Source organism: Aulostomus chinensis, chromosome 15 (assembly GCF_037954235.1).
Source record: "Aulostomus chinensis isolate RoL2024-O1b breed Wild chromosome 15, RoL_Achi_v1.0, whole genome shotgun sequence".
NCBI classification, from domain to species: domain Eukaryota; kingdom Metazoa; phylum Chordata; class Actinopteri; order Syngnathiformes; family Aulostomidae; genus Aulostomus; species Aulostomus chinensis.
Window position 1 is genome coordinate 72,851 of NC_141334.1, and position 27,218 is coordinate 100,068.

Sequence of the window (27,218 nt, forward strand, 5' to 3'; positions counted from 1 at the left end):
AATTGTGGGACGGCATCGTCTCCTCTCCTGGCAGAAAGACACTCCAGTGTATCCATGTGAGGGGAGCTAACAGAGGAAGCTGGAGCTCCTTCCTGAGAGTTCTAGAAAGTTCCAGCAGCTCCAATCATGGCCTCCACACAGACACATCCAGGTCACGTGACTCTGATGGATCCTTCCATAGCTGAATAAACTGAAACACAACCCATGTGAAAAAATTAGGCTTGTTAATGCTGATGATTGCCAGGTGGGACATCCTTCAGCAGCCTGTAGTTCAGGGCAGGTCAAATGTGGTTGTGTGTGTGTGTGTGTGTGTGTGTGTGTGTGTGTGTGTGTGTGTGTGTGTGTGTGTGATGTATGTGATGTATGTGATGTGTGTTGCTGAGATGAGCCAACTGCTGCTGTAACTGCTGTGTATATCCACCCGTGAGCTAATGCTAATGTAGCTATAAGCAGGCTGCATGATACCATCAGCAGGCAGCAGAAGAAACACCCATAGGGCTTCTTCGTTGAGGCCGGAGACTTTAACCACACCAAAATCAAAGACCCTAACTCAGACCCAAACCCTGATTCCCCAGATTTTATAAGAATGTGGACATTAAAACAAGGAAGGGCAAACACTAGACACTACACCAACATCTCTGGAGCATACAAAGCCTGCCCCTCCCTTCCCCTCAGACACTTAGACCATCTTTCCCTGTTCCTGACACCAGTTTACAAGCCCCCCATCTGCAGGTCTAAACCCTAGTACAAGCCAGTGCAGTGCTGGGCTGAGGAGGCCACACTATCCTTTCTGGACTGTTTTGAGGATACCATATGGGAGCTCTTCCAGGACCCAAACACTGAGCTCCACACAGCCTCTGTACTGGCATACATCAGTTTCTGTACAAACAATCTGACACCATGGGAACAGGTGTAAATATTCCCCAACCAAAAACCCTGGTTCAACAGCAATATCAGGGCACTACTCCAGGCCAGGGATGCAGCACTGAGGTCAGGAGACAGGGAGGCAAACAAGACGGCCAGAGCAAACCTGAACAGAGGCACCAGGGCTGCTAAGACAAAGTACAGAGAGCAGATAGAGGCCAACTTCAGGGAAAACAAACCCCCGCTCCATGTGGAAAGGCATTCAGGACAGCACTGACTACAAACAATGCCTCAACCCAACCCCCCCCCCCCCCAACTGACTTCTCCCTCTTTGAAGAGTTAACATCTTCAAACAATCACTGCAGCAAGCCACAGTCCCAACTTGCCTGAAAACAGGGCTGAATGATTAGCGGCCTGTGGCCCTGCCACTGGTGATCATAAAAAGTATGGAGAGACTGGTGTTACAGCATGTTAAGGCCCATATCCAACCAGGTTGGACCAACAACAGTTTGCCTACAGGTCCAACAGATCCTTCGCCCTCCACAATGCCCTCAGCCACATGGAAATCCCCAACACCTACACCAGGATGCTGTTTGTTGACTTCAACTCGGCATTCAGCTCCATCAGCCCGTCAACTGATCAACAAGCTGGAGACACTGCAAATTGGTGCCTCCCTCTGTCTGTGGATTAAGGACTTCCTCAGCAACAAACTCCAGCAGGATGTCAGGATGGGCACCTCCACATCTTCCACCATTGTCCTCAAAACCGGTGCCCCTCGTGGTTGTGTTCTGAGTCCAGTCTTGTACACACTGTACACCCACGACTGTGTTCGCCACCCAGCACCATAGTCAGATTCGCAGATGACACAACCACTGTGGGGTTGTTCACCAATGGTGACGAGAGATCACACTGGAAGGAGGTCCAAGTACTGGCAGCCTGGCACAGGGAAAACCACATCAACCTCAACACCAGGAAGCCAAAAGTCATCATTGACTTCTGGAAGTTGAGGACCACACTGCACACAGGCCTGAAGAGCCACAGGGCAGAAGTGGAGCGGGTCAATAGCTTCAAATTCCTCATACTTCACATATCAGAGGACCTGGGCCAGACTGTGAACACCACCCTCATTAAAAAGGCCCAGCAGCTTCTCTTCTTCATGAGAACACTGAGGAGGAACAAACTCCCCCCACCTCAACTGAAAAACTTTTAGCACTGCATAGAGTGCCCTGACACATGGCTGTACAATGTGGTATGGGAGCTGCACTGCATTCGAGAAGAAACTCCAGCAGGTCATCAAGATGGCTCAGTGGATCAACGGCTCCTCACTCCTACACCTTGAGGAGATCTATTCCAGCAGTCTTCTTTGATGGCTTTTGAAGATCCAGGATGACCCGCACACCCAAGGACACTCTATTCTCCAGCCTTCTCTCTGGCAGACTCAGAGTCACGAGAGCCCACACCAACAGGCTGAAGAACAGCTTCTTCCCATGGCTGTTAAAAGACTGCTGCAGGAAGAATACTTCCCTGGAACTGCACTTTAGCACCCTATCACTTTATTGTTATTACTACAATGTGAACATATACACACACATTATATATACTTATATACACTGTATATTGTGACTGCGTCATAGCTATGTGTGAGAGATGCTGCCAAACAGAATTTTGTTGTACACCTGTGTACAATGACAAAGCTTCTCATCTTATTTTAACTGATCATGCATCAGCTATTGATTTAGATGCTATTTGTCACTCACTGACCATGCACTGGTCAAAGGTCATCCGTTATTCATTACTGTTGGGCAGGCGAGAGCAGGAAGCATGTATGAACCACAAAACGTGTTTAACAGGCAGGTTCATGATGAATAAATCAGCTGCAGGGTCAGAGGTCATCCGTGAAACACTGTTTCTCTGTTAAAGTTGAACATCAGCAGAGCATCTCAGTTTAATCAGTGGTAAAAATGACAGAATCAAGTTCAACCACAGTTTGGTCACGTTTGAAAATTAGCGAATAGCATTGACGAGTACTCATAGCTGTACAATAAGGCACTGAGTAAAACTCCTTTCAATAAAGTTTCAAATAATTGAATTCAGTCATTTGAGTTTATTTAAACAAAAGCAGAAGATAATTCCTGCTGTTCGTGATGCATTCACTGACCTGCTCCAAACGACACACAGAAAATGAAAATAGATTTAAAATCAGCAAAGATTAAAAAAAAACAGAAAACATTGGATTTTCCAAACAGAGAAGTCGGCCGCTGACATCACTGCTGCGTTTCGTCGATGATTTTCTACAAGGTGAAGAGGAACTCTCGGATCTGAGGGACAAAACTAGGCTGATGAGGACAACAAAAGTAAATACAATGTTCCAAAAAAAAAAAAAGAAAAAAAAGAAAACCTGACCTTGTTGACAATGACTTCCTGTTTGATGTGGTCATTCTTAAAGTCATCATTGACGTCCAAAACGAGAACAGGTAGATGGTTCAGGTACTCAAAGTCCAACCTGCACATATGGAGGGTTGAGACAAGTCTGTTTCTGGAGGTCCTCTGAATGCACCATGAATACCATCATTGGTGCACAGGTGAGCCCAGTGGTGCTGTCATTTGGTGCCAAGCGCTGGTACCTGAGGTTCCTATGGAAAAGCCAGCTTTCATGTTTGAAGTGCAGCTGCTCCAGATACTCCAGAGGAAGCCCATCCTCCTCCTGCCGACCACGCTGGATCAGCCGCTGCATGCAGCACTGAAACACACGCTAGTCATGTAGGAACTGTAGTAGTGTTATCTGCAGAAGTATAACATGTAGGAACTGAGGTAGTATTACCTGTGGCGGTGCTCTCAGGTAGATGATGGCGTCAAGCGCAATGTCATCTTCAAACTGGTTCAATAACCAGGTGTGCCAGTCCTGATAAACACTCCACTCGGTTTCTGTCAGGTTACCACACTCAAAGAGGTTGGATGCAAACACATACCTGACGCACGCACGCACGCACACGCGCACACACACACACACACACCAGATGAGGCTGTCATCTCTAGGGCTGATCAGATGTACTAGTCACCTGTATCAGGCGTAGGTGTCACCTGTCAGAGTAGACGGAGCGTTCGTAGAATTGAACAGGGTTTTCTGCTTGCTGAAGTTTGGCTGACAGACACTGAAGCTGAGAGCAAACTCTGCTGAGACACGCGTAATTCTGACAGGTGAGACAGGCAGGTAGAGCGTTAGTTGCAATTAAACAGGTTACCTAATAACACAAGACCAGGAGGCGTACAGAGCATGGTCAGGTGGGTCAGCATCACATTGATCAGGGGGAGGTACCTGGAAGGTGTAAGACCAGCGACCAGGTTTGTTGTAAAGCATCTGCAACAGGTTCCCTCCGCTCTTCTGAGAAGAGCTCAGCTCCTGAATAAGACACAGGCCAACATCACTTCTTTATGCTGTCCATCAGTGATGTCATCGTGTGACATTGCTACCCAATGTATTTACCTGGTAAATATTGTCACTGTCATTCTGGACGTTGCACCATTTTCCAATAGGTTCAGGAATCACTTCCCAGTCCTCAGACACCCCATGAAGGAGACGCACAAAGGTGGACTTTCCTGCAGCTAAGACAGATGGAGGGGTGAGAGAGAGACAGATGGAGAGGGGAGAGATGGATGGAGGGTGAGAGAGAGACGGATGGAGGGGTGAGAGAGAGACAGATGGAGAGGGGAGAGATGGATGAAGGGTGAGAGAGAGACGGATGGAGGGGTGAGAGAGAGACAGATGGAGAGGGGAGAGATGGATGGAGGGTGAGAGAGACAGATGGAGAGGGGAGAGATGGATGGAGGGTGAGAGAGAGACAGATGGAGAGGGGAGAGATGGATGGAGGGTGAGAGAGAGACAGATGGAGAGGGGAGAGAGAGACAGATGGAGAGGGGAGAGATGGATGGAGGGTGAGAGAGAGACAGATGGAGAGGGGAGAGATGGATGGAGGGTGAGAGAGAGACAGATGGAGAGGGGAGAGATGGATGGAGGGTGAGAGAGACAGATGGAGAGGGAAGAGATGGATGAAGGGTGAGAGAGAGACAGATGGAGGGGTGAGAGAGACAGATGGAGAGGGGAGAGATGGATGGAGGGTGAGAGAGACAGATGGAGGGGTGAGAGAGACAGATGGAGAGGGGAGAGATGGATAGATGGAGAGGGGAGAGATGGATGGAGGGTGAGAGAGAGACAGATGGAGGGGTGAGAGAGAGACAGATGGAGGGGTGAGAGAGACAGATGGAGAGGGGAGAGATGGATGGAGGGTGAGAGAGAGACAGATGGAGAGGGGAGAGATGGATGGAGGGTGAGAGAGAGATGGATGGAGGGTGAGAGAGAGACAGATGGAGAGGGGAGAGATGGATGGAGGGTGAGAGAGACAGATGGAGGGGTGAGAGAGACAGATGGAGAGGGGAGAGATGGATAGATGGAGAGGGGAGAGATGGATAGATGGAGAGGGGAGAGATGGATGGAGGGTGAGAGAGAGACAGATGGAGGGGTGAGAGAGAGACAGATGGAGGGGTGAGAGACAGATGGAGAGGGGAGAGATGGATGGAGGGTGAGAGAGAGACAGATGGAGAGGGGAGAGATGGATGGAGGGTGAGAGAGAGACAGATGGAGAGGGGAGAGATGGATGGAGGGTGAGAGAGAGACGGATGGAGGGGTGAGAGAGAGACAGATGGAGAGGGGAGAGATGGATGAAGGGTGAGAGAGAGACGGATGGAGGGGTGAGAGAGAGACAGATGGAGAGGGGAGAGATGGATGGAGGGTGAGAGAGACAGATGGAGAGGGGAGAGATGGATGGAGGGTGAGAGAGAGACAGATGGAGAGGGGAGAGATGGATGGAGGGTGAGAGAGAGACAGATGGAGAGGGGAGAGAGAGACAGATGGAGAGGGGAGAGATGGATGGAGGGTGAGAGAGAGACAGATGGAGAGGGGAGAGATGGATGGAGGGTGAGAGAGAGACAGATGGAGAGGGGAGAGATGGATGGAGGGTGAGAGAGACAGATGGAGAGGGAAGAGATGGATGAAGGGTGAGAGAGAGACAGATGGAGGGGTGAGAGAGACAGATGGAGAGGGGAGAGATGGATGGAGGGTGAGAGAGACAGATGGAGGGGTGAGAGAGACAGATGGAGAGGGGAGAGATGGATAGATGGAGAGGGGAGAGATGGATGGAGGGTGAGAGAGAGACAGATGGAGGGGTGAGAGAGAGACAGATGGAGGGGTGAGAGAGACAGATGGAGAGGGGAGAGATGGATGGAGGGTGAGAGAGAGACAGATGGAGAGGGGAGAGATGGATGGAGGGTGAGAGAGAGATGGATGGAGGGTGAGAGAGAGACAGATGGAGAGGGGAGAGATGGATGGAGGGTGAGAGAGACAGATGGAGGGGTGAGAGAGACAGATGGAGAGGGGAGAGATGGATAGATGGAGAGGGGAGAGATGGATAGATGGAGAGGGGAGAGATGGATGGAGGGTGAGAGAGAGACAGATGGAGGGGTGAGAGAGAGACAGATGGAGGGGTGAGAGACAGATGGAGAGGGGAGAGATGGATGGAGGGTGAGAGAGAGACAGATGGAGAGGGGAGAGATGGATGGAGGGTGAGAGAGAGACAGATGGAGAGGGGAGAGATGGATGGAGGGTGAGAGAGAGACAGATGGAGAGGGGAGAGATGGATGGAGGGTGAGAGAGAGATGGATGGAGGGTGAGAGAGAGACAGATGGAGAGGGGAGAGATGGATGGAGGGTGAGAGAGAGACAGATGGAGAGGGGAGAGATGGATGGAGAGGGGAGAGATGGATGGAGGGTGAGAGAGACAGATGGAGGGGTGAGAGAGACAGATGGAGAGGGGAGAGATGGATGGAGGGTGAGAGAGAGACAGATGGAGAGGGGAGAGATGGATGGAGGGTGAGAGAGACAGATGGAGGGGTGAGAGAGACAGATGGAGGGGTGAGAGAGACAGATGGAGAGGGGAGAGATGGATGGAGGGTGAGAGAGAGACAGATGGAGAGGGGAGAGATGGATGGAGGGGTGAGAGAGACAGATGGAGAGGGGAGAGATGGATGGAGAGGGGAGAGATGGATGGAGGGTGAGAGATGGATGGAGGGTGAGAGAGAAACAGATGGAGGGGCGAGAGAGACAGATGGAGAGCGGAGAGATGGATGGAGGGTGAGAGAGAGACAGATGGAGGGGTGAGAGAGACAGATGGAGGGGTGAGAGAGACAGATGGAGAGGGGAGAGATGGATGGAGGGTGAGAGAGAGACAGATGGAGGGGTGAGAGACAGATGGAGAGGGGAGAGATGGATAGATGGAGAGGGGAGAGATGGATGGAGGGTGAGAGAGACAGATGGAGGGTGAGAGAGACAGATGGAGGGGTGAGAGAGACAGATGGAGGGGTGAGAGAGACAGATGGAGAGGGGAGAGATGGATGGAGGGTGAGAGAGAGACAGATTGAGAGGGGAGAGATGGATGGAGGGGTGAGAGAGACAGATGGAGAGGGGAGAGATGGATGGAGAGGGGAGAGATGGATGGAGGGTGAGAGATGGATGGAGGGTGAGAGAGAAACAGATGGAGGGGCGAGAGAGACAGATGGAGAGCGGAGAGATGGATGTAGGGTGAGAGAGAGACAGATGGAGGGGTGAGAGAGACAGATGGAGGGGTGAGAGAGACAGATGGAGAGGGGAGAGATGGATGGAGGGTGAGAGAGAGACAGATGGAGGGGTGAGAGACAGATGGAGAGGGGAGAGATGGATAGATGGAGAGGGGAGAGATGGATGGAGGGTGAGAGAGAGACAGATGGAGAGGGGAGAGATGGATGGAGGGGTGAGAGAGACAGATGGAGAGGGGAGAGATGGATGGAGAGGGGAGAGATGGATGGAGGGTGAGAGATGGATGGAGGGTGAGAGAGAAACAGATGGAGGGGTGAGAGAGACAGATGGAGAGCGGAGAGATGGATGGAGGGTGAGAGAGAGACAGATGGAGAGGGGAGAGATGGATGGAGGGTGAGAGAGACAGATGGAGAGGGAAGAGATGGATGAAGGGTGAGAGAGAGACAGATGGAGGGGTGAGAGAGACAGATGGAGAGGGGAGAGATGGATGGAGGGTGAGAGAGAGACAGATGGAGGGGTGAGAGAGACAGATGGAGAGGGGAGAGATGGATAGATGGAGAGGGGAGAGATGGATGGAGGGTGAGAGAGACAGATGGAGGGGTGAGAGATGGATAGATGGAGAGGGGAGAGATGGATGGAGGGTGAGAGAGAGACAGATGGAGGGGTGAGAGAGAGACAGATGGAGGGGTGAGAGAGACAGATGGAGAGGGGAGAGATGGATGGAGGGTGAGAGAGAGACAGATGGAGAGGGGAGAGATGGATGGAGAGGGGAGAGATGGATGGAGGGTGAGAGAGAGACAGATGGAGGGGTGAGAGAGAGACAGATGGAGGGGTGAGAGACAGATGGAGAGGGGAGAGATGGATGGAGGGTGAGAGAGAGACAGATGGAGAGGGGAGAGATGGATGGAGGGTGAGAGAGAGACAGATGGAGAGGGGAGAGATGGATGGAGGGTGAGAGAGAGACAGATGGAGAGGGGAGAGATGGATGGAGGGTGAGAGAGAGATGGATGGAGGGTGAGAGAGAGACAGATGGAGAGGGGAGAGATGGATGGAGGGTGAGAGAGAGACAGATGGAGAGGGGAGAGATGGATGGAGGGTGAGAGAGAGACAGATGGAGAGCGGAGAGATGGATGGAGGGTGAGAGAGAGACAGATGGAGGGGTGAGAGAGATAGATGGAGAGGGGAGAGATGGATGGAGGGTGAGAGAGAGAGATGGAGAGGGGAGAGATGGATAGATGGAGAGGGGAGAGATGGATGGAGGGTGAGAGAGAGACAGATGGAGGGGTGAGAGATGGATAGATGGAGAGGGGAGAGATGGATGGAGGGTGAGAGAGAGACAGATGGAGAGGGGAGAGATGGATGGAGGGTGAGAGAGAGACAGATGGAGAGGGGAGAGATGGATGGAGGGTGAGAGAGAGACAGATGTAGAGGGGAGAGATGGATGGAGGGTGAGAGATGGATGGAGGGTGAGAGAGAGATGGATGGAGGGTGAGAGAGAGACAGATGGAGAGGGGAGAGATGGATGGAGGGTGAGAGAGACAGATGGAGGGGTGAGAGAGACAGATGGAGAGGGGAGAGATGGATAGATGGAGAGGGGAGAGATGGATAGATGGAGAGGGGAGAGATGGATAGATGGAGAGGGGAGAGATGGATGGAGGGTGAGAGAGAGACAGATGGAGGGGTGAGAGAGAGACAGATGGAGGGGTGAGAGACAGATGGAGAGGGGAGAGATGGATGGAGGGTGAGAGAGAGACAGATGGAGAGGGGAGAGATGGATGGAGGGTGAGAGAGAGACAGATGGAGAGGGGAGAGATGGATGGAGGGTGAGAGAGAGACAGATGGAGAGGGGAGAGATGGATGGAGGGTGAGAGAGAGATGGATGGAGGGTGAGAGAGAGACAGATGGAGAGGGGAGAGATGGATGGAGGGTGAGAGAGAGACAGATGGAGAGGGGAGAGATGGATGGAGAGGGGAGAGATGGATGGAGGGTGAGAGAGACAGATGGAGGGGTGAGAGAGACAGATGGAGAGGGGAGAGATGGATGGAGGGTGAGAGAGAGACAGATGGAGAGGGGAGAGATGGATGGAGGGTGAGAGAGACAGATGGAGGGGGGAGAGATGGATAGAGAGGGGAGAGATGGATGGAGGGTGAGAGAGAGAGACAGATGGAGGGGTGAGAGAGACAGATGGAGAGGGGAGAGATGGATGGAGGGTGAGAGAGAGACAGATGGAGGGGTGAGAGAGACAGATGGAGAGGGGAGAGATGGATAGATGGAGAGGGGAGAGATGGATGGAGGGTGAGAGAGAGACAGATGGAGAGGGGAGAGATGGATGGAGGGTGAGAGAGAGACAGATGGAGAGGGGAGAGATGGATGGAGGGGTGAGAGAGACAGATGGAGAGGGGAGAGATGGATGGAGAGGGGAGAGATGGATGGAGGGTGAGAGATGGATGGAGGGTGAGAGAGAAACAGATGGAGGGGTGAGAGAGACAGATGGAGAGCGGAGAGATGGATGGAGGGTGAGAGAGAGACAGATGGAGGGGTGAGAGAGACAGATGGAGAGGGGAGAGATGGATGGAGGGTGAGAGAGAGAGACAGATGGAGGGGTGAGAGAGAGACAGATGGAGAGGGGAGAGACAGATGGAGGGGTGAGAGACAGATGGAGAGGGGAGAGATGGATGGAGGGGTGAGAGAGAGACAGATGGAGGGGTGAGAGAGAGACAGATGGAGGGGTGAGAGAGAGACAGATGGAGAGGGGCGAGATGGATGGAGGGTGAGAGAGAGACAGATGTGGGGAGAGATGGATGGAGGGGTGAGAAAGACAGACAAGAAGATTTAGCTCCTTTGCCAGGAAGCTGAGACCCAGGCTAGTTAGCTTAGCACAGTGACAGGTAGTGGGTGGGAAGTGTTAGCATAGCTCCGTCTCTGCCTGCATTAATATCAGGAAGGTTGAGTGTAACCTCGGTGATGAATACCAGTTTAACATGAGGAGACGTTGTAGTGGTAGAATCAGACACGTAGCCGGAACTACTTTCCTGACTGGGCGCAGTGATTTGACGCAACACCTCCAAAGCTCCACTGGAACTTGGGTCAACAGAACCAAACGTTTGTTGAGGACTAGAAGAGCGACTGCTGCTACTGATGATGAGGAGGAGGAGGGTTCCTGCTGGACACACCAGCATCCTGGACCAGAGCTAGCTGATGCTAACACTTCCACCCACTACCAGCCATTGGGCTAAGCTAACTAGCCTGGACCTGAGCTAGCTGATGCTAACACTTTCCACCCTCACCAGCCATTGGGCTAGGCTAACTAGCCTTGACCTGAGCTAGCTGATGCTAACACTTCCCACCCACTACCAGCCATTGGGCTAAGCTAACTAGCCTGGACCTGAGCTAGCTGATGCTAACACTTCCCACCCACTACCAGCCATTGGGCTGAGCTAACTAGCCTGGACCAGAGCTAGCTGATGCTAACACTTCCCACCCTCACCAGCCATTGGGCTAAGCTAACTAGCCTGGACCTGAGCTAGCTGATGCTAACACTTCCCACCCACTACCAGCCATTGGGCTAAGCTAGCTAGCCTGGGTCCAAAGACTCTGCACCTTAGGGAACCCTAACAACTTCAGTCTGGTAGCCTTAACTTCCCATCTGATTAAAGCCATCGAGAGGATAACCCTGAACCACCTCAAATCCTGGTGAGCAGTGATCTGGACACCCTTCAGTTTGCTTATTGACCAGCATCGGTGTGGAGGATGCAGTCATTGACCTTCTCCACCGCTCACTTTCCCACTTGATGATAGAGCCATCACTGGATGCATGTCACAAGGGGCAAGCTAAAGAATGGGGGGGTCCATGACATCCTTCACTGAGTGGTGTGGACAGATTCATCTCCACAGCGGCAAGAAGACAGAGATGGTGACTGAAGCAGCTCCTCCAGTACCAGACTGCTGTCCCCACATCAGGAAGGAAGGAAGGAACCCCACCGCAGGTCCTTCATGCCAGCACCCATCAGACGGTACAACACCCCCTCGTCTCCTGCCCAATCCACCCCACACCCAGCAACTCTGAAATATCCAGTCATTCATATTTATCCTCACATAGTTTTTAAATGGTTTCATAGTTCTTGATATTTCCATTTTGTCAAAAATATATGAGTCTATTTTTCTCTTTTGTATATAATGGGCGCCACTTGTCTACCTCTCCTGACTGCTGCTGCTGAAACAAGTAATTTTCCGATGTGGGATCAATAGTTAATCTTTTTTTTTTTAATAAGTCGTTTTATTGAAAAATCAGATAGCATCAATAAATCAACAGCATGGTCACAAAAGATTTTTCTTTTTTCTTTTTAACTCTTGGAAGACACTCAAAACCACCCCCTCCCATCCCTCCCCCCACCCTGACTGGACCAAAACAATATATAAACAAATAAATAAATAATAGAAATAAATTGACAGAAACTGTACCAATAATAGACCTTAGTTTTTGTGTTTGGTAGACATAGGTAGATGTCAAAATAAACAAATTAAAACAGTGAATAAATTGCTCAACCTGCCTTCAGAGACCTTTATGGACAACAAAGTGTACCTGTGTGTGTTGAAATTATGAGTCCGAACCCACAGAATCTTTAATTTACTGCAATGCCTGTGGGAGCTCTTGGAGGCCCCTAAATTATGAAAAAAAGGGTTCCCAAACTGATTGGAATTTGTCTGAGCACCTTATAGCAAATTCGATCTTTTCCAAATGCAAAAATAGCATTACAGCCTTCAACCACTGAGAGACAGTAGGTGGCGCACTTGACTTCCAATGAAGGAAAATTTGCCTTCGTGCCAGCAGAGTAACAAATGCTATAATGTTCCGTTGGTTCTTGGTTAAGTTTGATTCCTCGTTGGGTACCAAATCATGCTATCATTGCACAGGGCTGTAAAGTAACTCCAAAGACTTTTGACTTATCAGACCACAAACATGTTAACAGATGGCAAGACCAGAACATGTGAGTCAAATCTGCCACATTAATGTGACATCTAAGACAATTGCCGTCAATATTTGGGTGAATGGAAGAGATCCTTGCTCGACTCCAATGCAAGCAGTGGACAACCTTGAACTGAATGAGACTTAGTTTTGCACAAGACATGCTACTGTTCACTCTTTTTAAAGCGCCAGTCCAAGCGTCTGCTGAGATTTCAGTTCCAAGTTCGTTCTCCCAGTGATTTCTGATCTTGTCCAGGTTGACAGTGTCCGTTTTCATAATGACTGTATAACAGTGTGTAGGAAAACCCTTCAGAAAAAAAGGAGCCTTCAAGATTAACTCCAAGAGTGATTCACTCGGGAGGGTAGGAGATTGTGAGCTGTGGTTTCTAGCAAATTGGCGAGCTTGAAAATAGTGAAACAGGTCCTTTAGCTGAAGCTCATACTTGGAACGCAACTCCTCGAAACAAGAAAAGGATCCATTCATATACAGATCACTAAACCTCTTAATTCCTTTCCTATGCCATATGGTAAATGTGTGGTCAAGGTTGGCTGGTAGGAAGTTGTGGTTATTACAGAGTGGAGTGTAAGCCAAAAGAGTATCCTTCCAGCCAAGATGCTTTCTGAATTGAGCCCATATTTTGAACGTAGGTGTTACCACGGGGTTGGACGGAAACCTGGAAATCTTCATCGGAAGGCTGGATGAAACCAGAGCAGGAAGGGATGATGATATGCATGACTTGTACTCCCTTCCACACCAGTCTGTATCTGCAGACTGAATCCAATATGCTATTTTGTGGAAATTTGCTGCCCGATTGTAAACTCCGAAGTTTGAAAGGGCCAACCCGCCTTCCAACCTCGATCGTTGTAAGAAGCCCTTCTTAATTCTAGGGATCTGACCTTTCCATATAAATCTAGATATAAGTTTGTCAAGTTTACAGAAAAAAGACTTTGGAAAATAAAACAGGAATGCATTGAAATAAAAATAAAAATTTTGGCAAAACATTCATTTTAATGCAGTTCACGCTGCCTGCCATAGTTAAATGTAGAGCATCCCATCTTTGCAAATCTGAATTCAATTTAGAGATGAGTGGTGCAAAATGTTCATCAAAGAGGTTATTAAATGAAGGCGTGATATTGATACCCAAGTATTTCAATCCTGACCTGGAGATATGCGATGGTAGAGCAGGGTCTGGGATTTGCACAGCGAGCTTATTTATGGGGAAGCATTCGCTTTTCGTTAGATTAAGTTTATATCCAGAGATCTGACCAAACTTGTGTGACACTGAAATAATTGTATTAATAGAATTCAGTGGATCTGATAAGCAAAGCAATAAATCGTCTGCATACAATGACAGCTTTGATTCAAATCCCCATCTTCTGATACCTCTTCTTGAGGGCGTTGATTTGAGAGCCAGAGTGTGAAGAGTAGAGGGCTCAATGGGCAGCCCTGTCTGGTGCCTCTTGACAGAGGGACATTTTGAGAGCGGATGCGATTTTTGATAACTGAGGCGTCGGGAGAAGAGTAAAGCAGTTTAATCCACTTGCGGAACGTTTTACCAAAACCAAATTTTTTTAGAACACAAAAAAGGAAATCAATTTCAACGCGATCAAATGCTTTTAAAGCATCTAAAGACACCACAATTTCTGGAACACTGCTTGATGAGGGGCTGTATCGCACATTCAAGAGGCGTCTTGTGTTTGAAAATAGATGTCTGTTTTTAATAAAACCTGTTTGGTCAGGTGATATGATATGTGGTAGTGATTTTTCCAAACGGGTAGCTTGTAGTTTGGACAGGATTTTTATATCTGTGTTTAAAAGGGATATTGGTCGATATGACCCACACTTTGACGCATCCTTGCCAGGCTTTGACAAAAGAGTTATGGTTGCTTCATGAAGAGACTCGGGTAATTTGCCTTTTGACATAGCATCATCAAACACATCTAAAAGCGGTGGGGCTAGTTGCTTCGAGATTCTTTTATAAAAATCGATTGGGAAGCCATCAGACCCTGGAGACTCACCATTTTGCATGGCTGAGATGGCAGAGCTGACTTCCCCCAATTGTTTCATCCAGGCATTCCTTCTGATTAGAAGATAAGGTAGGGACTTCTAGATTTTTGAAAAAGTTGTGAAACAGTGTTGTGTCCTTTACAGATTCTGAACTATATAAATCATAGTAAAATCTTTGAAAATGTTGATAATTTTTAAGGGGTCTGTTGTGGTCCTCCCTGTTTCATCTTCAAATTCTGATATAATCTGAGCCGCCGACTTAGACTTAAGTTGATGTGCCAAAAGGCGTCCTGATTTTCCTCCCTGCTCATAATAGAACCCTCGTGATCTCATAATAAGTCGTTCCGTTTCAGATGTAGATATTAGGTTGTACTGTGATTGCAATGATATTCTTTCCATATGAAGTGATTCACTTGGAGATGTGGAGTTTTCCTTATCTAATTCAAATCTGGCTTCAAACAACTGTTGTTTTTGTTTCTTTCTTTCCTTATTAATATAAGAAGAATATGCTATTATTTCTCCTGTAAGATAGGCTTTCAAGCTTTCCCATAGCAGTGTCAAGAGTTAATCTTACCTCATCTTACGTCTTCATTTGTCACGTGTAAATTGTGCAGTGACATTCGTACAGCATCGACTGCAGCGAATGGGGACCAGCTCCAGATCTGCCAGCACCTTGGTGAGGAGCAGCGACAGGAGGAATTCACCTGAGCGACATGTTTTTGATGGTGGGGGAAGCCCGGAGCATCAGAAGCAAACCCCCAAACCCACGGGGAGAACATGCAAACTCCACAAGAGAGGACCTGGGAAGGCCGGGACTCGAACCTCCGACCTTCCTGCTGAGGCAACAGTGCCAACAACGATGCCACCACATGAAAATTGGGGCGAATTTTTCAAAATACTCAAAAAAATTAAAGGGTGGCCAAATGGACCTGGAACCTGCGACCATACAGCCACCTTCCACCCTTCGCCAGCTGATGTTGGTCAGGAAATGAACCGCTCCTCAGCGGTCGGCGAGTGGTCACTGATCACAAGTGTTTGGGGAGATGACGTAGGTCCCTCAACAATTACTTTAGAAAACATCCTTTGTATGTGTGGAGGAAGGTTTGGCGCCAGCTCTCCTTCAACCGGAGGGCGCCTCACTGTCTCTCTGGCTACCGAGGCGCGAGGGGAACTCACCGATGTTTCCCTCAACGGAAATCTTTTTGTGTCTGCGGGAGAAGCTTCCTTTCAGAGGCGGACTGGGGGACTGCCGACACGGTCTCTTCGGGGGGGTCGCCATGTTGTTCAGGTCTTGTTGCTGATGATTGTCGCGCGGGAAAAACCGGCCCACCGCCAGCTGCTTCTTCTACAGTTGAGTCCCGCGCGCGCCCAGTTGGACTTCCTTCCGTTTCCGGGAGTGGAGATCTGACCCAAACCCAAGCCGCGGTCAGCCCATCCATCCCTCCATCCATCCCTCCATCCATTCATCCACCCATCCATCTTCCATCCATCATCATCCCTCCATCATCCCTCCATGTTCCCCCTCTCCTCCTGTTCAGGGTGGTGGGGGTGGAGCCTATCCCAGCAGCCTTCCCCCTGGACAGGTCACCAGTCCATGGCAGGGCCAACACATAGAGACAGACAACCATTGGCTCTCCCAGCCACGCCTACGGTCAATTTAGAGTCTGGATTAACCTGGTCCCTCTTGATGTCTTTGGACTGTGGAGGAAGCTGGAGTACCAGAGAGAACCCAGCAGGAACAGGGAGAACATGGAGACTCACCCAGAAAGACCCCGTGCTGCAGCCGGGGCTCCACCCACAACCTTCTTGATGGGGGCCACAGTGAGGACCACTGCTCCACCGCGCCGCCCACTGTCAGCTCTCCTCCTGTTAATCATGTACTTACTGCAGGGAATGATTGACACCTGAATAACTGACAGGTTAGACAGCGTCTGCATCCTCTGGCTGCCGTGGTCACGCCTCTCTGTTGCCAATCTCTGATGAACAGAACCCAGATTCCTCTTTGCTAGAACAGCAATCATGGAGGTTTGTGGGAGTAAAGGAGGAACAAATCCTCCCTGGAGGCTCAAGTATATCTGATGATGATGTTGATTGTTTGTTGTGGTGAACAGCTGAGTGGGGCGTCACTGTCAGAGCTGCTGCAGCAAGGAATTGTGGGACGGCATCGTCTCCTCTCCTGGCAGGAAGATGCTCCGGTGTATCCATCGTCCAGAGATGAGCTGAACTCAACATTTCCCCACACACTGGTTCCTTTAGCAAGTTTAACTCTGGTGCCGGTGCCGCAGGCTCACAAATATGTGATCAGGCATTTTAGGGAGGAAGAGAACGAGGAGGGAAATTAAAAATCCCTGATGACTAATTTGTTGTGCACTTTTCAAGGTTTTAAACTTTACAAGGCCTGTAGCACCACAATCAAGTGGAAGTTTTACTCAGGACGTAATAATAGTAGCAATAATGAAGCTGATGATGTGGATCCATAATGAGCTGGGAGGAAAAGCCTCTAAGATGAAACATCACCAATATTTGACTTCCTGTCTGGAGCTTAACAGTTTTACAAATCAACTGGATCAGAGTTTTGGCTCCGGACAGCTCAGATGGTCTAAATGGCAGCCGGTGCTGCCGGGGTGGAGCCTGACAGTCTGACAACAGCAGTAGCTTCATCGTCACCTTCATCAAAAACCATCTGGTGCTGTTGGTTCACTATCACCATGACAACCGAGATGCCTTACAGCCTTGTGTTCAAGAAAAATATCAAACTTTTATTCATATTTTTTTTTACCAAGTATCACACAAAACGACTAAATCCTATTATATTTAAATGTTCGTGGGTAAGGAGGCCTAGTCGTATTTCGGCACATCAAGACTCTTTATTTTTGTATTTTGTTACAAAATCCACTTTATTTTCTGTATCTGTTGGAACCTGTGGAGGTCAGTCACGTAGCTGCGTGCGAGGAATCGTAGCAGAAGTAGTCAGAGGACCACTTCCACTTCCTCATCCTTGCACATGCGCAGTGCTTGTGTAGCGCCTGTAGCAGAGAAGATGGCGGCGCCCGTCGACTTGGAGCTCAAGAAGGTAAAACATGTTTTCATCGCCTTTGGATCCGCGAGCCCGATATCACCTGCTGTCACGTTACCGCCATGTGTGCCCTGTCGTGTTCTGACGTCACACTCGAGAGCCTTTCCGTTAAATGTTAGCATGATGAGCTAATCTCAACACATGCACCCGACACAAACGAAGGGCCGTAAATAACTGAGATTAAAAAAAGATGCGAGTCAACTGTTTCGACCATTCACGGATTAACGCAAAAAAACCCACACGTATGGCCACCCGTGGCGCATGCGCTGTTGGTGCCTTTAACAAGCACTGCGGCTTCTTCCATGTCGTTCATGTCAATCGCCTGTCCGTCTCACTGCTCGTCTCCCTCCTTCCCTCTCCCATCCATCCATCCATCGTCTTCCGCTTATTCCTGTTAGGGGTGGAGCCTATCCCAGCAGCCAGTGCTGAGCACTGCACCACCGCGCCGCCCCTCACTCTTGTAGTTCTTTTATATCATTCCGTTTCTGTCCTCCGTCTCTTCCTCCCTCATGTCTTTACTGTCCGTCTCTCTCTCCATCTCATAATCGCAGCGTCCATCAGAGGAATCACAATTAGACTTTTGTGTGAATTATTGCAGTCAAGATGGATGATGTGTTGTTGGCTCCATCACCATGAGCTCATTTGAAGGAACGGAGTTTTGTTGCCTGGTCTGCGACGGATCGGAAGCCGCTACTTCAAGTCCAGTTTACACCACAAACTACCGGCTCCTGGCATGACAGTATACTACTACATAATACTACTATCGTCTACATTTAGTAGCATCATGAGTGCTTGATTCCAGGACACAACTGTGGCTCCTCCCCCTCCTCTGCTTTCAACGCAGGTGGGCGGGACTATGACGGGAAACAGGATGTGAAAATGAGGGCAATGTTGGTCGACACATCAAAGCAGATGAAACCCACATCACCTCATGTCTGGCCAGAGTGGGACTTCCCTCTGCTCCTTAACATGTGACCTTTCACCCTCAGGCCTTTTCAGAGCTGCAGGTGAAGATGATCGACACACAGCAGAAGGTGAAACTGGCCGATCTGCAGATTGATCAGCTGACACGTGTTCAGAAACACGCTAAGCTAACTCACACCGAGATCAGCTCACTGCCTGACAACACACGACTGTATGAAGGCGTTGGACGCATGTGAGTCTCCCTGACAACCATCAGGATGTTTGTCTCAAGTAGTAGTCAGGTGACCAGCGAAGAACTAAGTTTGAGACAGAAGTTACCTGTGCACGCTGGCCAGGCTCCTACACCGTAAATAGCCAGAGCCTACAGAAACCATGACGATGTGTTTCAGGTTCATCCTGCAGTCGAAGGAGGAGATAAATAATCAGCTGATGGACAAACAGAAAACAGCGGACGAGAAAATCAAGGAACTTGAGGTACCAACACGCTCTGACTAGCTATTGTTTGATACCGTAAAGCTGATTTTGTGCGTTTTCTTCCAGCAGAAGAAGGTCTACCTTGAACGTAGCGTGAAAGAAGCAGAAGACAACATCCGAGAGATGCTGCTGTCCAGGAGAGCCCAGTGATTGATCTGTTATCAGTGATCAATGTGTGTTTGCTGTTCATAATAAAGTGTTCGGACTCTGGTGGTGGTGAGTTGGCACCTTTTATTGATCAGTTCATCACACGGAGGAGAATCAGAGTCAAAGAAATCCATCCGTTTTTATGTGTAAACACTTGCAGGTTCATCGACATGTTGCTACACTGGATGTGATGTCATCACCGCCGTCAGTAATGTCATCTGTTGTTGTTCTGGACAAAGTTGATGGAGTAGGAACCCGAGGCAGTGTCCTGTGTCACCTGAAAGTTGTTGGTGGAAAGTCCAAAGGGTCTCAGGATCGTGTTGCCCAAGTCCTTCAGTTTACCTACAGCAGAGGTCAGAGGTCACAGCACTGTCTGTTGTCCTGGCTTTCATTGATCTTTTATTTTGTAAATCCTTAGTGTATCTTGCAAAATTCGTTAGATTTAAAGCAAACATGGCTCATTCCAATAGTAGTTAAGCTTAGCGAGGACTTGATGTGCAGTTATTTCTGGCTGGCATGACAGGAGCTGTTCAGGTGCTGTACGTACTCAGCATCTCCTCCTTCAGCTTCTCGTTTCTCTCCTGGATCTGCGACGGTAACCTCTGAAAGACAGGTGACATTATCTGACTGGCGTTTGTGCTCAGACACCTGAACCTTGCTGGACAGTTTGACATCATAGTTTCGAAAAAAAAAAAAGTTTGTGTCCACATGAAAATCAACTTCATCAAGAGGACATAGTCTCCAGGCTACTGCTTGTCATAGGACCCTCATCAGCTGAAGCCCCCAACACCAATAAGAACCGCTGCAGCGAGGAAGAGGAGAGACAAAGCCACAGGTCTTCATAATGACAGGGCAATTCTCCCTCTCAAAGGTTCGTGTCACCTCCAGCACAATCGAGGCATAACACTAGAGAGCTGCAGGAAGAGGGACTGCAGCACAGAAGAAAGGTGAAGGACAATGGTGTGAAGCGAAGCTACGCCCGCCGATGAGGAGAGCAGGAGTCGTGACGAGATCCATCACCTTCAGATGGAGGTGGCAACACAAACATGTAGAATTTAGGTACTGGTGGAAAATGGGACGTTGTGTTCAAGCTAGACAGGCCTAAGACAGACCACCCTAATCTCGTGGGACCTTCCTGACAACACGGTGATGCGCATGGCCACTTTGTCTAGATCTGCAGGTCCTGCCCAGGAACTAATGACATCACCTGCTGGTTCTTTCCTCTCACACCGGCGCTTGTCAGTATTGGTCAAAAACAGACATGTTCCAGCTGTCCCTTCACTCACCACGCAGGCCTGCCTGGCACTGGTTTGGTTTGGGTCTCGTTCCAGAACTTTCCTGTAGTCCTCTAGAGCTTCATCCAGCTTCTCAGTCTGCTCGTAAAGCTCCGCCCTCCTCAGCAGTGCCCGAACGTAATCTGGATTCAGCTCTATTGCTAGTGTGACCAGATAATTGGTAAATCGACAACTGATTAATATTCAAGCAATCAAGTGTAAAATGATGTCATCACTCACCTCTGGAGCAGTCCAAGATCGCCTGATCCTTTCGGTCCTGAGGAAGATGGGCAGGGTTACTTTTGGGATGTTCTAGCATTGGGTGGTGACCTGAGGCTAGCTTTACCAAGTCCATGTAACAGATGAAGCAACACCTTACTTTGGTAGAAGCTCCGGCATCCCCCTGTTGCTATGAAGAGAGATTTGTGTCAGTCTTTACAAGAAGGAAAAAAAATTGAGAGCAGAAAAAAATTTAGTGTGGAAAAAAGTTGAGAGCAAAACTTTTCTCTGAGGACAAAAAAAAGATTTGAGAGCAACAACTGACAAGACGATCAAAAAAAGTTTATTAAATGTACAAAAGTAATGGACGGATGGATGATAAAGGAATGGATGGATGATGGATGGAGGAATGGATGGATGGATGGATGGAGTTTGCCCACTGCGAGCAACACTCGTTCTCCTGGTCCTCCTGTTCTCCTCTCGGCAGTGCCACTCATCAGAAACCCCGCTGACTCAACAATCAGACAAAGCCTCGGCCGACTGTGCTGCGGTTCATTCTATCTCTCTCTCCGTAGTTCCCGTGAGAAACTCCTCACCCAGCTGTCAATCTATCCCAGACTGACCAACAGGGACAGGGTCCCGCCCACAGGATTCCACCCAATGGCGAGCAAAGAAAAAAAACAAGAGCAAAGACTTCGGTTTTGAGAGAGAACTTTTGAATTAGCGGGCAATATATTTTTAATCACACATTAATAAACTTTTTTTGATCGCCTTGTCAATAGTTGCTCTCGAACCTTTTTTTATTCAGTGTGAATAGTTTTAATCACCAATTTTTTTCTGCTCTCAATTCTTTCTCTTCTCATGTAATCCTGACACAAATCTCTCTCCATACGTTGCTGCCATGTTTCTGAATCTACCACATGGGTGCGCCCTGCTAACTTACCTGTGTAGAGCGTTGGGGCGCATTAGTTCCGCTTTTGACGTTCTCATGTAAATTAAATAATAACAAATCGATTTTCATACATACACATTGTCCTGAACTGTAAATTTGAATCAATTGATCAATCAAACAGAATTCCAATAGAGAAAACTGATGATTGACGTGTTGTGGTGTGAGAGCCGGACACACACACACACACACACACACACACACACACACACACACACACACACACACACACACACACACACACAAAGAGGTCAGAGAAGGAAGCAAAGACACGTCAATCACAAATCAATTGGCTCAAAACAGTGACTATGAACTTTTGAGTTGTTTAACCAGATAAAGCCAAACATTTATGAAGTTAGTTGTGCGAACTCCACCCCCCCGCCCGGAGTTGGATTTCACGTAAGTGATCTTGAGCTCGGCGGAGCCTTTTAGATGTGGAATGCAGCGTAACCCATGGTTAGCATGAGGCTAGCCAGAAGTACTAGGGTAGCATGTCTCACAGTGTAAACACGTCGCAAGCGTCAGTCGTAGCATGACACCAGGTTGCTAGCATGTTATTGGCATATTGCTGTTACCAGGGGTTACTGCCTTGGTATGTTTCCTATTTCTGGTGTTCGTGCCTTAGCATGCTGCTGTTACAGGAGTAAACATCTTGTTACCCTGTAGGTGGTACAGGATTTAATGGGTTCTTGGAGTGTTAGTATTACAGGAGTTAGCACACTGTTAGCTCAATATTCTCAGATGTTAGCATGTTACTGTTACAGGAATTAACATTGTTAGCATGTTGCCATGACTTGATGGGAGCATGTTGCTGTTTCAGGATGTTAACATGCTAGCATGTTGCTGTGACCAAATATCAGCATAGTATAGGAGTGACAGGAGTGCTGCCTTTACCACGTTAGCATATGACTATTACCAGGTGCAGTCTTGCAGCAGCTCTGTTGGAGAAAAGCACAGCTCGTTCTCTCTGGAAACACACCGGACACAACACCAAGGCCTCAGTGTAGCTTTGCTCTGCCTCCAACCAGCCTGAAGAACATACATGAGAGCAAACATTGTCTTAATCACATGAACAGAATAAAAATTCAACCCATAACAATTACATTTTTTTTCATTGTGTTTTTTAGTTTCGGAGACCCCCATGCGTAGCAGCCTAGGGCCTTGGCTAGCAACACTGGTGCAGCTGGACTGGTTCCTTGTGGGTTAGGGTTAGATTATGAGGGTATGTGTCAGGAGGAGAAACCACCAGGAAAGCTTTTCATGGTGACTTGGGTGAAAAAAGTGGACAAATAAACATCTTGCTACAATAATACCTCACTGCTGGTGAACAGACGCCAGCAAACAGCAGACCGTCACGTCCACACCCGCCTCCTACAGCGCGACCCAACAAACTCACCTCCAGCTTTAAACTGATGGTTTCCTTTTTCCTTCAACGTTAAACTTTGCTGCCGTCGACTCTGAAAGAAGAAGGACAGAAGTCAGTGTTCAGATTGCTCCAGGGGGGTGCCGTGAACAGGTGAGGCGTTACCTCCTTCTCATCCTCTGTCAGCTCCTTCTGCTCCTCCCTCAGATAGTCGTCATCAAACTCAACACCAACGTCCGCCTTTATGACAGCATCAGTGTCACCCCCCATTGCCTCATCCTGCCTCCCCCCATTCTGTGTCCTGTCCTCCAGTGTCCACTCATCCCGCAACCCATCACCTTGTGTGTCCCCCAGTTGCTGTCCTATCTTGCTGTCCGTGTTCCGTGTCGTGTCCGTCAGTCTGTGTGAGCATCCACCAGCAGGCCGCGTCTCTCTGTCCACACCTGATGGCTCCAGAGTCTCCTGGCAGTCATAGAAGTTGTCCTTGACATCTTCGGCGTTGTCGTCGTTGTCCTCCTCCTCCCCCTCGTCTCGCCGTGTCTGCACGTTGCTCATGTTGAATTTGATCTACTGAGGACCACAGTGGTGGTTAAAGGTTCTCAACATAAGGCCCGGGGAACCCCAGAGGTCCTTCAGACTTATGGTGTGTATAGTTAATATTTCCACAATGCTTGATGACTCAGTTAACAAAAAACCCTTTAAAAGCTGAATTTATATATTCGTTATTATATTTGGTTCATATATATATATATATATTCACAAGTTTAAATCTTCAGTCACGTCTACACTGTCACAGAAGAGAATCAACAGATTATAGTAACCCATATTAATTAAACCAGAACACCCACAGAGCCTGGATACAAAGTCAGACAGTTGTTCAAGAAAAATTGTGACAAAGTGTGAACAAGTGAAATCGTCACTCGTCAGACATTATCAGGACACTTTTTCTTGAGTTAATTTGTGTTTTTTGGTCAACATGGGTTGAGAGAATAACTGAGGATACTCGCTCATGACCTTCAACCACACACAAAACAGTACAATATAGCAGACCGCTGCCACATGCACATCTTAACGATACAAAGTACTGGCTTCAGAGGACTAATCATTATCAATCCAGCAGGAAAAAGGACTGCAGGTATGACCACCTTACTTGAAGCTGTCATTTAGCACAACATGTAAATCCAAAGTCCAACTACTCAAGTACAAAGTACTTCAAGTACCCTCACCTGTACCACTGGGGCTCCAGCAAGAGTAATACATGTCCACATGGTCTAACTGCACCGGACACAACTTCCATGCCCTCTGGCTCCGCCCACAAGTGCAACAGTTGTGGTCAGAGGTCAAACCTGTACATATCCTCAGGTTCCCTGTCGCTTCCACATCATGTTTCATTAACCCAAACATCTAAAATCATTTATACTGATGTAGCTAAAAAGACTTGAACTCAACTGGAGAGAAGGAACCAAAGTCTCCACAACAGTCCAGAGGGGTGCACTAGGAAGTGAGATGTGTTGAGACAGAAGCCGGGGTTGTCAGTGTCACAAAGGTGGCTCTCTTTTAACCTGACTTGATCACCGTGGCAACTGATGCGGTAAACCTAACCTGGTCCGGAGCAGGTTATGTTCCGAGGGTTAGAGTAAATCGGCCATAAAAGAGTTAGGCTGAGAGTAAATCAGCCATAAAAGAGTTAGGCTGAGAGTAAATCAGCCATAAAAGAGTTAGGCTGAGAGTAAATCGGCTATAAAAGAGTTAGGCTGAGAGTAAATCAGCCATAAAAGAGTTAGGCTGAGAGTAAATCAGCCATAAAAGAGTTAGGCTGAGAGTAAATCAGCCATAAAAGAGTTAAGCTGAGAGTAAATCAGCCATAAAAGAGTTAGGCTGAGAGTAAATCGGCCATAAAAGAGTTAGGCTGAGAGTAAATCAGCCATAAAAGAGTTAGGCTGAGAGTAAATCAGCCATAAAAGAGTTAAGCTGAGAGTAAATCGGCTATAAAAGAGTTAGGCTGAGAGTAAATCAGCCATAAAAGAGTTAGGCTGAGAGTAAATCAGCCATAAAAGAGTTAGGCTGAGAGTAAATCAGCCATAAAAGAGTTAGGCTGAGAGTAAATCAGCCATAAAAGAGTTAGGCTGAGAGTAAATCAGCCATAAAAGAGTTAGGCTGAGAGTAAATCAGCCATAAAAGAGTTAGGCTGAGAGTAAATCAGCCATAAAAGAGTTAGGCTGAGAGTAAATCGGCCATAAAAGAGTTAGGCTGAGAGTAAATCAGCCATAAAAGAGTTAGGCTGAGAGTAAATCGGCTCTAAAAAAACGCCACCTTTTCACTCAAGCAGTGAGACCAACACCTGCGTGTGGATGAGCTGATGAATCTGGTTCCTTCAGAGGGTTCCTGAAGGGGGCGCCAGCACTCACAGGTCAAGTACATCAGAAACTGACGACCTGACGCCATCGCTGCTCTTCTCCCAGCATTCCTCTCTCCCCTCCTTGGCAGCAGCTGTGCTGCTTTTTTGCTGTCATAATTGTTTGATGTTCCTGACCTCCATCATACTCACTTGTTCTTCTGGACTAAAGGAGGCGGCACGCGATCCGTTGGTTTCCTAAGAGTCACATGACGCGTTACACACCCCTTCTTATGGGGATGCCACAGAGCCTGAAGCAGAAGCCTTGATTGACAGAGAGAGATCCCACCCATCGTCCTGATACCAGTGACCTCTGACTGGGAGTTCAGGGTTTGAAGGAAAGCCTGGCTAGGAGGAACCTGCTTCCTAGTTCACCTCTCTGGACTAGAGATGACTAGAACCTGGAGAACTGAACAGCCTCTGAGAAAACATGCGGACTGCTTCCAGAACGGCTGGTCCCTCTTTGTAGAAACCCTTCAGAGCTGATTCCTCCACCCAAAAGCACAAGCGCACATTTAATGCATCAGAATTAACACATTCTGCTGTTTTTGTCTTTATTTACTTAGAGTTAGGAATATTATTATTATTTTCAAGCTGTAACGAAGCTACCAAGATCACGTCACGTGCAGCATGTCCCCTCAAACCTGATCTGGTCCAGATTGTTGGTCCCGGTGTGTTACATGTTGTTCCTTTTCCGTTATGTGTGGGAGCGTCATACTAGCGCGCTGTTGGTGTTGGTCCGTAGACAGTATCATGATGCTAACTACGGTGCTAACTACGGTGCTAACCCCACCCTCCTGAGTGTACTAAGCAGTTCTGTATCAAAACAAAAATAAGAAAACACAGCCGTTTTTCCCGAATTAAAAACAGCTTCTGGAAAGTTCATGTTTGCAAGCCGCCCGCTGATATGCAGTGAGTTTGGAATCGGAGAATGTCTGAATGTACACATTTAAACCTGTCTAGAATTTTTTGGGAGCAGCTTACAGCTAGCAGCTAAGCTAACTGACATTGGCGGAGTAAAAACTTATTGTCAACCATCTGCGACGTCGCAAACCAACGTGACTCCGAACGTCTATCTGCTTCACCCAGAATCAATTTGTTACAAATAGTGAAAAAAGAGGATTTGTCGGCTCACCTGCTAACACCAGTTTGCCGACCGAGGATTCGCGAGGATATCACTTCCGGGTCATTTGTTTTGCAAGCGAGCCGGTGCCAGAGAGTTGTTGTTTTTTATTTTATTTTTTTTAACTTTTTCAAGTTATTTAAAATAGAGGTGATTATGGCGCATTTTCCCATTTAAACCTAGGAGATGTTGAAGCAGCTGCTAGAAATAAAAGAAAAAAAACAAGAATAATAGAGAAACAGGAGAAAAGAAAGAAAACAGCACTGTGCGGTCTCCTTCTTGGCGGAGCAAAATGTCCATTAAAGAAAATCCTCTTTGGGCGTCCAAGTTCTTCTCCTTTAATTGAACTCCCACTTTAACAGACATCCAGGTCAAAGGGCGGAGCCTAATTCGTCTGGTTAATAACGGCTCTGTAAGGAGAACCAAGGTTCAGGAAGATGCACACAATCAAAGAAAACATGTTCCACCGTTTCAATGTCACTCTCACAAAATCCACACGAGTTGTTGTCCTAATTAAATCTATGTAAGAAGTGGCTCGACGGATAAAAGTCATTCCTATTTTAAAAGTGACCTCTTCAGCTTTATGAGGGATTGATGAGATACATATCGCTTCCTTATCTTTCTTGCCTCCACAACACTGTAATCATGTCAAACATATTTTATTTTTAGTTGGTAAGGATGGGGCTGCACGGTGGTGCAGTGGTCAGCACTGTGGCCTCACAGCAAGAAGGTTTTGGGTTCAAGTCCCGGTTCGGGAACGGGATCTTTCTGTGTGAGTCTCCATGTTCTCCCTGTTCCTGCTGGGTTCTCTC

At 48.1% G+C, this 27,218-nt stretch overlaps 3 protein-coding genes across 7 annotated transcripts; 1 reads left to right on the top strand and 2 right to left on the bottom strand.

Annotated features, from left to right (window-relative positions):
* Nucleotides 1-2,529: 2,529 nt before the first annotated feature.
* Nucleotides 2,530-15,880, bottom strand: LOC147248048 (deoxycytidine kinase 2-like). The gene is made up of 8 exons (XM_086226196.1): nucleotides 15,639-15,880; nucleotides 4,349-4,467; nucleotides 4,181-4,264; nucleotides 3,946-4,055; nucleotides 3,686-3,833; nucleotides 3,489-3,604; nucleotides 3,268-3,367; nucleotides 2,530-3,182 (listed from the first exon to the last, which is right to left on the bottom strand). The coding sequence occupies exons 1-8, from the start codon at nucleotides 15,739-15,741 to the stop codon at nucleotides 3,156-3,158; spliced, it is 807 nt and encodes a 268-aa protein (XP_086082322.1). The 5' UTR covers nucleotides 15,742-15,880; the 3' UTR covers nucleotides 2,530-3,155.
* Nucleotides 15,881-17,392: 1,512 nt separating this feature from the next.
* Nucleotides 17,393-19,146, top strand: pfdn1 (prefoldin subunit 1). Of its 2 annotated transcripts, none has more exons than XM_086226656.1 (4): nucleotides 17,393-17,535; nucleotides 18,528-18,694; nucleotides 18,852-18,936; nucleotides 19,003-19,146. In XM_086226656.1, exons 1-4 carry the CDS (start codon nucleotides 17,467-17,469, stop codon nucleotides 19,084-19,086), a joined length of 405 nt encoding a protein of 134 aa, XP_086082782.1. In that variant the 5' UTR covers nucleotides 17,393-17,466; the 3' UTR covers nucleotides 19,087-19,146. The 2 variants fall into 2 exon arrangements, with proteins under 2 accessions (XP_086082782.1, XP_086082783.1); XM_086226657.1 differs by having other exon boundaries at nucleotides 19,006-19,146.
* On the bottom strand, nucleotides 19,133-26,706 carry ttc1 (tetratricopeptide repeat domain 1). Of its 4 annotated transcripts, none has more exons than XM_086226654.1 (9): nucleotides 25,928-26,408; nucleotides 23,054-23,458; nucleotides 22,922-22,982; nucleotides 22,442-22,554; nucleotides 20,737-20,766; nucleotides 20,598-20,634; nucleotides 20,370-20,518; nucleotides 19,631-19,685; nucleotides 19,133-19,425 (listed from the first exon to the last, which is right to left on the bottom strand). In XM_086226654.1, the coding sequence occupies exons 2-9, from the start codon at nucleotides 23,441-23,443 to the stop codon at nucleotides 19,298-19,300; spliced, it is 963 nt and encodes a 320-aa protein (XP_086082780.1). In that variant the 5' UTR covers nucleotides 23,444-23,458; nucleotides 25,928-26,408; the 3' UTR covers nucleotides 19,133-19,297. The 4 variants fall into 4 exon arrangements, with proteins under 4 accessions (XP_086082780.1, XP_086082779.1, XP_086082778.1 ...); XM_086226653.1 differs by lacking the exon at nucleotides 25,928-26,408 and adding an exon at nucleotides 26,419-26,706 and having other exon boundaries at nucleotides 19,134-19,425; nucleotides 23,054-23,455; XM_086226652.1 differs by lacking the exon at nucleotides 25,928-26,408 and adding an exon at nucleotides 26,419-26,705 and having other exon boundaries at nucleotides 19,134-19,425.
* Nucleotides 26,707-27,218: the final 512 nt, after the last annotated feature.